Source organism: Durotheca rogersii (genome assembly GCF_024521655.1).
Source record: "Durotheca rogersii strain YMJ 92031201 chromosome Unknown GGS23scaffold_20, whole genome shotgun sequence".
NCBI classification, from domain to species: Eukaryota; Fungi; Ascomycota; class Sordariomycetes; order Xylariales; family Xylariaceae; genus Durotheca; species Durotheca rogersii.
The window spans coordinates 173544-182697 of NW_026251251.1; the positions used below are offsets into that span (position 1 = coordinate 173544).

Consider the following 9154-nt stretch of genomic DNA (forward strand, 5'->3'; position numbering starts at 1 on the left):
TCTCTACATCACGTCTGTCCGTCGGCCGCCTCGGGATCCGCATGCTTGCTGCATTCGCCATCGGGGACGGCATAGAGACGTAGGTCCTGCCACGGTCAAGAGCTAGGAAATTGTACTGCATCGTACGACCTCTTAACCGCTCCAACATCTATTCCTCCCCGAAATAGAAGGAGAGTGAGAAAAGGGGTAGGGGAATGCTTGTACTCTATCTACCCTCTAATCTATGCTACTCGCTTTTAGAGATTCAATATAGGTACGCGCACTATACATTGACTATCTGCTTTGTGGGCCGTAGCAGGCCGGCCCCTCCGCAGCCGTCTGTTCTCTGCCCTGAACTTGCCACTCTGAGCTCCTCACTGCGCATAACAAGAAAGACGAGGAAGAAGCAGCGAGCCGCTGGCCTGGGCCCTACTCGGACAGGTCGACCACGACCTTGATGACGAGGTTGCCCTGGTCGTCCTGGACGCGGGCGGCGGTCTCGAACGCGCGGGGGACGGCGTCGAGCCCGCGGAGCCGGTGCGTGACGAGCTTGAGCACGTCGGGCAGCTGGCGGCTGCCGCTCGAGAGCAGCTCGATCGCCTCGCGGTACGTGTTCGCGTACCGGAACACGCCCACCAGGTCCACCTCCTTGAGCGACGCCGCCATGATGGGCAGCGTCTGCACCGGCGTGCCCATCCCGATGATCATCACCTTGCCGCCTGGTGCCGTCGCCTACAGGGGGTGAAAGGGGGTGGCGGGGTTAATCGTGGTTTTCTTTTGGGGCGGCTTTACGAACAGGGGGGCAGGGGAGGTAGACAGAGACTTACGTATATGGCGGTCTGCATGCACGACTCGACGCCGGTGCACTCAAAGGTGACCGCGGCCTCGCCGAGGGAGGCGTCGTCAGGGGCAGCGAGCAGGGCCTTGAGCGTCTCGGCGAGGTCCTGGGCGTAGGCGAGCTTGTCGCCGGCGGGGTTAGGGCGGGGGACGACGAGGGCGGCGTCGGCGAAGCCGTGGTCGAGGGCGAAGCGGACGCGCAGCTCGAGGATGTCGGCGACGACGACGCGGCGGGCGCCGGCGGCCCTGCAGGCGGCGGCGCAGAGCAGGCCGACGGCGCCGGCGCCGAGGACGAGCACGGCGGCGCCGGGGCGCAGGGCGGCGCGGGCGCGGGCGTGCAGCGCGACGGCGAGCGGCTCGACCAGCGCGCCGTGCTCGAGCGACAGCGCGGCCGGCAGGCGGTGGCACCAGCGCGCCGGGTGGTTGACGCGCGCCTGCAGCGTGCCCTGCGCGTGCGGGAACGCCTTGGCCGAGCTGCGGAAGCGCATCGCGCCGCACAGGTTGTAGCGCCCGCGCCGGCACGTCTCGCACGCCTCGCACGGCACGCCGACCTCGAGCGCGACGCGGTCGCCGACCGCGAGCGCGGCGCCGCCGCCGGACGGGTCGCGCGCGCCCACCGCCACCACCACCCCCGCCGCCTCGTGCCCCAGCGTCAGCGGCTCCCGCACCTCGATCGACCCGTTCCGGAAGTGCGTGTAGTAGTGCAGGTCCGACCCGCACAGCCCCGTCGCCTTCACGGCTACTTGGACCTCGCCGGGTCCCGGCGCGGGCAGCTCCCGGGTTTCCTGGTGTGGGCGAAGATGTGGTTAGCGCTCTCGTGGGTATTCACTGCCTCCCCCTCTTCCCCCCTTTCTATAACTGTCTGTTACGAGCAGCGCCTTTCGTAGCTTACGACTCTGAGATCCTTCGGCCCATGGAGGACCGACGCCTTGACTTCGCTGCTCATGGCTATCGTTGGTGGCCTGGTCGGGCTCGAGGGTAGCACGGTATAATCCTTGTCAACGCCGACGTTTTTTTTTTTTCTTTTTTCCGTTATCTCCTAGAGTCCGAAGTGGTACAGAGGTGAGTGTAGAGGTGGAGGGAGAGGGGTGTTCGTGAGGGAGAGAGAAGCGGGTGGAATCGTGAACCCCTCGGGTGCCGTCATGGCCCGACGACGGAGCGGCGATGGGGCGCCCCTTTAGCTAAGTCGCTGACCCGAGCCCGGTGACCCCAAGCGTGGAGAGGGCAGGGGATAGACACAAGGATAGAGGCGCGAGGATAGACACAGGGATGGGTGCAAGCCGCACGTACATAGCAGCTCGGTAAGTCCTCGTCTGCGGGCACCAATTGATTTCTCGGTGTGCCGTGGCGTACTGCCTAAAACCTGGAGAGATTTATTTACTTGGGGCCCATGGGGGGCGCTCTCTCGGGTATGCCTCGTCGTGCGAGCCGCTAGGTACTCAATACTGAGGGTAAGTTAAGTGGGCGTGAGTCGTGTAAGTGGAGGATTCGCAACGCAAGTAGGCGGGCACTGGGCACTGGGTGGGATTGTCCGCTCGCGTTGTTAGTCCAAAGCCGGCGGAGCAGCATCGTGAGATGCTAGCTCGGCGCAAAGAGGCATTTCTGGCCGAGACGGCGCTGAGCGAAGCGTCTGTCTCTGTTTACTCTCCCCCCAAACAATCCCCAACTCAGCCCCCATCTATCCATCCCCCACAGTACGCTATTTCTCACTAGGTACCTATTTACTCCCCTCCCACTACCCCGCCGCTGCTTTGGGGGTCATAGGGATCTCTCCAGAGGCGCGGGTGAGGGGATCGCGGCACTACATGGCCGACTTGTTCGGTAAATCAGAGTTGACGTTGATTCTTACCGACAGGACAAGCCATAACAAGACTTAATGACGCGAGGTGAGACGAGGCAAGACGTTGTCTACCTGGGAGACGGGGAGAGGGGGCGGGGAAACTCCATCATTGTTCGCTCGCAGAAGAGCTAACTAACTACGCTTCTCTTCCGAATGAACGGATAACCTGCCCCCCTTCTTCCTCTTCCTCCCTTACATACTTCACTTCGGGGATTTTAACCCAATCTATCGCCTAAGCGATCTGCAGCGCAGGTCGCAGAATATGGTGAATGCTAAGGAGCCCCGTCTCAGGGGTTCGGCCGCACCATCATTGCGTATTCTGCTCCGTGCCTTGGCAACGCTCTATTACCTCGCCTACTTAACAAGTTACACGGTGAGCCATGCGGGGGGCTAAGTGAGCCAGTAGCCGTAATGCCTCGAGAGGCGCGATAATAGCAGACAGACTTGCGTATGAGTATACCGGGTTGTCGGCTCTCTCCGAATACGGAAATAGAGAAGACTCGCTCCCGTCTCTCTATTGGAGGAATAACTAGGTGATTCTACCCGATTGATCGTCGTCGAAAACCTCAACCAGTCATCTGGAGCGCGGGACTTGGTCGCTCACAGTGCGTGGCACGGACTGCGTCTTAGACGTGACATCCTCTCTCTTAGACGCATTCCACCACTACCACCACTACTTCTGCTACGGTCTATTATATCGTAAAATTCTGTGTCGATCACGGAGGTCGACGCTCCAACCTAATCGTCAGACTCTTCTCTTTCTTCCTTTGCCTGTTTAACTGTGCGTATCTCTGCTCGAAAATGGCCGATTTATTCTCGCTGCGGGGCGAGACCGCCCTCGTAACCGGCGGGACGAGGGGCATCGGGCAGGCCGTCGCCATCGGCCTCGCCGAGGCGGGCGCGGACGTGTTGCTGGTCCAGGTAGGCATGCCGCAGGCGCAGACACCAGTTGGTCGAGAGGAGTAGACATAATAACCAAGCCGCTGGCGTCCCCCCCCGGCGTGCGTTGCAGCGCTCTGCCGAATCGACCGAGACCAAGAAAGCCGTCGAGGCGCTCGGGCGCAAGGCGTACATCTACGTGGCGGACCTGGCGGACCCGGCGGCGGTAGCCGCCATCGTGCCGCGCGCGCTCGCGGACGGGCACACGATCCGGATCCTGGTGAACTGCGCGGGGATCCAGATCCGGCACGCGCCGGAGGCGTTCCCGGACGCGGACTACCGGGCGGTGATGGGGGTGAACGCGGACGCGGTGTTCGCGCTGTGCCGGGACGCGGGCGCGCACATGCTGGGGCTGGCGCCGTCGGCGACGACGGGCCGGCGCGGCAGCATCGTCAACTTCGCCAGCCTGCTCTCCTTCCAGGGCGGGCTCAACGTCCCCGCCTACGCCGCCAGCAAGGGCGCCGTCGTCCAGCTTACCAAGAGCTTCGCCAACTCCTGGACCGCCCGCGGCGTTACCGTTAACGCCGTCGCCCCCGGCTACATCGCTACCGACATGAACGAGGCTCTTATTAACGATACTGACCGCGCCGCTAGCATCACCGCGCGTATTCCCGCCGGCCGCTGGGGTACCCCTGACGACTTCAAGGGCAGCGTCGTATACCTCGCCAGCAGGGCGGGCGCGTACGTCAGCGGACACACGTTGGTTGTCGATGGTGGGTGGATGGGCCGGTAGACGGGAAGGATAGGGATAGGGAGACGGAGAGGATGAGCGGGTTGGACGGTGTGTGGTGGGAGCAGAGGGAGTTACATGTGTAATCGGAAGACGAGAGCAAAGCCCGGTCTTACAGGAGTTTACAACGAGAGCCCATAAGAGAGTCAATTCATCAAAAGTCATATCGAGTGACCCCATAAAATCGGAACTGTCTAGCAATCATACAGAGCATGTCCGTCGTCACAATTTACCTGCCATACCGTACCGTACCCAATCATACCGGATCGTTACCACATGAAGCCCCCCTCCTGAATCTCAGCGAGGCAATGCAATAATACATAACATCCATGATACTCGTTAACATTGAGAGAAGAAAAAAAAATCATGTATCATCAGTCCATACGCGTCATACCCGCAACCCCCCGCGTCACTGCGCGGAGGCCATCACCTGCTCCATCCAGGGGTACACCGAGTCGTTAGCGAGCGGGTAGCCCATGTGGAGGGCGCCGGGGAAGAAGCGCGCCTCCTTGGGGGACCCGTACTCGAAGAGCAGGGTCGAGTCCTCGATGGGCATGAGCCCGTCGTGCGTGCCCTGTGGATCCCGCGTAAGCCGACGACAAAAGAGAGGAGGGGAGAGGAGAGGAGAAACTCACATTGATGAGCAGCAGCCGCGCGCTCGGGCCCTGGACGATCCCCGACGCGACCAGCGAGAACCGCGCCTGCGCCTCGCGCAGGTAGCCCTCGACGTCGCCGGGGAAGCCGTGCTTGGCGGCGAGCGCGGGCAGCAGGCGGAACGGGTACTCGTGGCCGTCGGCGCGCGCGAGCCAGCCGCGCGCGAAGAAGTGGTGGGTGCCGGCGCCCTGGGCCACGGCGCCGCGCAGCCGGGCCCGGTGCGTGTGCGCCGCGCGCACCGCGTAGTAGCCGCCCGAGCTGAGCCCCCACATCATGACGCGGCCGGCGTCGAGGCGCGCTGCGCCCGGGAACGAGGCCGAGGCGGCGCATCCGTCGAGCCACGCGAACACGCTGTCCAGCAGCCGGTCCGCCGCCAGCGGGTCCGCCGGGTCCGCCGGGCAGTCGGCCGTGCCGGGGATCTCGAGCACGACGGCGGCCCAGCCCCGCGCCAGGAACGCGTCGCACCGCGCCGTGTTGTCCGGCCGGTACCCGTCGAGGCCCGTCAGCAGGATCACGACGGGGCACCGCTCTGCCTCGGCGCTGGGAGACGGCGCGGGCACGCGCACGTACGCGGGGATCACGTCGCGGTCGCCGCCCCGGGCGTAGACGTGCGGGATCGGGACCTCGATCACGGGCTGCGGCCACGACCGCGCCGCCTTCATGTACACGTCCTTCTGGCGCTCCCACGCCTCCCACTTGACCGGGTCGCTGACGCGTGGGTGCCCGGAGATGTAGGGGAAGCGTGCGATCCGCAGCAGGCACGCAGCCCGCAGGTACAAGCGCGACGCCCCCTCGACGTCGCCCGCCGCCGCCGCCTCGTCACCGCGCCGCTCGAGATCCCGCGCCCCGCCGAAGAAGGCCCGCGTGTACTCATGCTCGGTACCCTCCTTGACGACGTCGCCGTGCTCCACGATTAGCGACTGAAACACGGGCGCAAAATCTTCTAGCTGCCCGTCGTGGAAGGGGTACACACCCGCCGTGCACGGCCCCCGCCACTTGGTCTCCCAGAGCGCGCGGATGCCGTCGTGGTGCGGCATGCGCCGCTCGAAGGCCTCGGTACCCATGGCCCACTGCGACGGTTCCGGCCTACTGGGCTCCTGTTTGCCTTCGTCCGGCACCACGGAGGTTGCGGTGGTCGGGCTCATATTGGAAGGGGCGGGAGCGGCAGCAGCGGCGGCAGGGATAATTAGAGGCGGGAGGAGTCGAAGGTCGATGATGAGCCACTGCTGGAGCTGGAATTGGTTCTCGACGACCGCGTGGAAGGTGGCTCGTCGACGAACGTGAAGGCGCCCTGGGAGCTCTCGTCGTCGTCCGAGTGGCCGTGAGACTGGGAGCCGAGGCGTGAGAGGTGGATTCGACCGTTGCGCTTACGGACCACGACACGGCGCGAGGTATACCAATGGTTCTTCTCACGGATCCTGCAGGTGGACTGGGTGAGCTGGTTGCAATCTCAAGGGGATCGGGCTGAGGCTGCGGCGAGACGGACTAGGGGGTATAAGTAGGAGAGTAGATAGCTTGACTGGGACGTTCCCACAAGACATGTCTCGGGGAGGCGTCGTGAGCACATGGATACGGCAGACCTTAGTCACTAGACTGAGGACCACCAGCTCGTCGCAAGGACAGGCGGTACTGTCTTAGTCGAGCCGAGGAATGGACGCCACATACTCTCGCTGCAGCAAGAACAGGTTTGTTCTGATCAAGGCGCTACGGAGGTCCTGGTCAATTTCCGGCATTTTCGTAGTATTTCGGTGCTCCATCGCGTGGCGTGTACGAGATGTGGTATCCCGCTCGGTCAATCTCGCTTCGGAGGCAATGTTTGGGGATGTCCGAATGATAATCCGCTATCGCGTTGATTAAGCCGTCACTAGGTAAGGAGGGAGAGTAGGCGAAATGGCTGCCGAAGAGCTGTGAGAGGGACCAGATAGCTACGAAGGTAGTACGGAGAGAGAGATGGCTCGTGAGATCAAATCGCAATAGATCGCCAACATTCCCCCCAGTCAGTACCTCGACAACGGGGAGCACAACGGCAGGTCGGCTTTTAATATTCGATCTCCGTGTAGGACCAGGTGCCGAGAACATGCCACCAGAGGGATCGTCGCCGTCGGATAATCATGGCATTTCTGCGGATCGTAGCACAGAAATATGCCCGTGGAGTTGCCCGTCCGACCCCTCACATCGCAGTAAGCGACGCCTCTGCTCGTGCCAATGCGTCGCAGTAAGACGCCAAGGGCGGCTTAGATTGGCCGAGGAGCGTTTCGCCCTCCGGGGGGTTCGCGAGAATTCTTAGGCTGAATGGCTACCAGCGGCCGTCGTAAAACGTCCGGGGGGACGATCGGACCACTGGCCAACCCGAAAAGAGAAGGCGATTCTCGGGGTGCAGTACCGACGTGGTGCTGTCGTGTTCCGCCGCCTGATAATAAGCCCTGTGACCGGGTGACGGGATCAGATCGAGACCTCTCTAGTCGTCGTTGGAGGAGAGGAGAGAGAGAGGAGGGGCGGCAAGGGAAGGGGGGGAAGGGAATCGCTTTCACATGTTTCTTAATCTAGCCTCGACTCGACTACGCCCTCTTGTCCCGCAATCGGTCCTCTTCCCTAGGCAGGACGATGCCGGCAAGCGTTCCTAACTCTTCATTATATATACGTGTATCCCATTTCTCTCATGACCTGCCAACGCCGTTTAAGTCTTCCACGTAGAGCGCGCCGGTTGGCCCATTACCCTATATCTTCGGCTCTACAACCCCCCCCCCTCTCTGGTCAGCCTACGGACTTAAGGCACGGATGTGTGTATCTGTGTGTATGCACATAGATCATACATATATACCGCCGTTTCCGACCTCGTTGCTCGTACGTCTGCGGACTGGTATAGATGTGCACTGGGGGTAGCTCACTGGGCCTTACTCTTTTCTGCGTTGTGGTAATGGGCCATTTCCAACCCGGCTCTCCGGAATCCGCACTTTACGTAGAAACCCTCGTTGGCCTCACTGCAGTCGAGGATGGTCTTGTAGCAGCCGACCTTCTCGGCGATGTAGTCGAGGGCTTGGATGAGGCGGAGGCCGAGCTTCTTGCCCTGCTGGTCTTTAGCGACGGCGATGTCCTCGATGTGGCCGACGAGTCCCAGGCTGTGTATGCTGTTCGAGAGTGTCCCGCGTTAGCGACTGTCGTCTACCTCGGACAGGTAGAGGGGGGGTAGTGCTAGACGGAGCTTGTTCTCTTGCCGAGACGGGGTCTCTCCTTGCCTTCCGTCCCAACATGTACATGGAGACTCGCGCACGTCGGACGCGTCACATTGCCGGATAGGGGGGGCGGCATCTTACAATTTCCTCTCTACGAGCAGGGCCCCGGTGCCTACGATCTTGTTGTTGATGGTGTCCTCGATGACGAGGACGTAGTACGTGTCTTGCGATGCCATCCACTGGTACCTCTCGGCGAATTGTTCCTTGCTAATCTCGCCGACGGTGGTCAGGACGCGCAGGCAGTCGAGGAAACCGGCTTCATAGTCGGACAGGCGCAGGGAACGAGCGGTGTAGCCCTGGGGCAGCACGGCAGCCACACCGGGGGATATGAGGTCGGACGAGAAGAGGCCTTGATCTACAGCCATCACTAGACGAGACGGCGGCGAGCTCTTGGTTCGTTTCGCGCGTCGAGGCGAGTCGAGCCCAGTTGGAGGGGTGGTTACGTCGGCGGGAGGTGAGGAGGCTCCAATGGCACGCGTCCCAAACAGAGCAGGAATCTAATTGACACAAGACAAATAGGGCACGGGGCAAGCGGATCTGGGAGGTATTTATTATCAAGTCAATTGCGTTGACTCGTCGGCGGCGTCGATCGGGAGACAAGGGTGAGGAATAGGAGTAGGGGGAGACGGGCAGTGTGGACAGGGTGGAAGGGAGAAAGAGAAGCAGGGACGGGAGAGCACAGGACATCTTCACCTCTGTTTTTCTATGTACCTACCTCCTACCTCAGCCCAGTTACCTATGTACAGGTTACCTCTTATTAGCTTAGCAGGGCTGGACGATAACGCCAGCGATGATAAGGAATACGAGCCGACGAGACGAGACAGTAAGGCACGAGAGAGAGAGACGAGGAAATGCAGTGCCAAAGAGAGCGCGAGAGGGACAGAGACAAAGTGGACGCGAATGGCGTCTGGTCGGACGCTGGCTCTGGACCCTGTCGACTAC

General features: G+C 61.9%; 5 protein-coding genes across 5 annotated transcripts; 1 reads left to right on the forward strand and 4 right to left on the reverse strand.

The window, feature by feature from the left end:
• Positions 1-408: 408 nt before the first annotated feature.
• GGS23DRAFT_598857 (sorbitol dehydrogenase) lies at positions 409-1762 on the reverse strand (the record flags this gene model as incomplete). The annotated part of the gene is made up of 3 exons (XM_051518843.1): positions 409-711; positions 807-1601; positions 1709-1762. 3 exons carry the CDS (start codon positions 1760-1762, stop codon positions 409-411), a joined length of 1152 nt encoding a protein of 383 aa, XP_051369682.1.
• A 1265-nt stretch (positions 1763-3027) lies between these two features.
• On the forward strand, positions 3028-4475 carry GGS23DRAFT_578211 (NAD(P)-binding protein). The gene is made up of 2 exons (XM_051516976.1): positions 3028-3577; positions 3669-4475. Exons 1-2 carry the CDS (start codon positions 3458-3460, stop codon positions 4326-4328), a joined length of 780 nt encoding a protein of 259 aa, XP_051369683.1. The 5' UTR covers positions 3028-3457; the 3' UTR covers positions 4329-4475.
• Positions 4476-4619: 144 nt separating this feature from the next.
• Positions 4620-6251, reverse strand: GGS23DRAFT_203720 (alpha/beta-hydrolase). Its single transcript, XM_051511811.1, has 2 exons — positions 4961-6251; positions 4620-4899 (listed from the first exon to the last, which is right to left on the reverse strand). Exons 1-2 carry the CDS (start codon positions 6122-6124, stop codon positions 4735-4737), a joined length of 1329 nt encoding a protein of 442 aa, XP_051369684.1. The 5' UTR covers positions 6125-6251; the 3' UTR covers positions 4620-4734.
• GGS23DRAFT_598860 (uncharacterized protein) lies at positions 6166-6712 on the reverse strand (the record flags this gene model as incomplete). The annotated part of the gene is made up of 2 exons (XM_051518844.1): positions 6166-6397; positions 6645-6712. The coding sequence occupies 2 exons, from the start codon at positions 6710-6712 to the stop codon at positions 6166-6168; spliced, it is 300 nt and encodes a 99-aa protein (XP_051369685.1).
• A 1151-nt stretch (positions 6713-7863) lies between these two features.
• On the reverse strand, positions 7864-8577 carry GGS23DRAFT_598861 (acetyltransferase; the record flags this gene model as incomplete). The annotated part of the gene is made up of 2 exons (XM_051518845.1): positions 7864-8107; positions 8294-8577. 2 exons carry the CDS (start codon positions 8575-8577, stop codon positions 7864-7866), a joined length of 528 nt encoding a protein of 175 aa, XP_051369686.1.
• Positions 8578-9154: the final 577 nt, after the last annotated feature.

What these genes read in the sequence shown, in the direction of transcription:
- GGS23DRAFT_578211 (XM_051516976.1), top strand. Translation starts at nt 3,458, where the DNA reads ATGGCCGATTTATTCTCGCTGCGGGGCGAGACCGCCCTCGTAACCGGC. An exon ending in CGGACGTGTTGCTGGTCCAG is followed by an intron (nt 3,578 to 3,668) that starts GTAGGCATGCCG and finishes CGTGCGTTGCAG; the next exon opens with CGCTCTGCCGAATCGACCGA.
- GGS23DRAFT_203720 (XM_051511811.1), bottom strand. Translation starts at nt 6,124, where the DNA reads ATGAGCCCGACCACCGCAACCTCCGTGGTGCCGGACGAAGGCAAACAG. An exon ending in CGCGGCTGCTGCTCATCAAT is followed by an intron (nt 4,900 to 4,960) that starts GTGAGTTTCTCC and finishes CGGGATCCACAG; the next exon opens with GGCACGCACGACGGGCTCAT.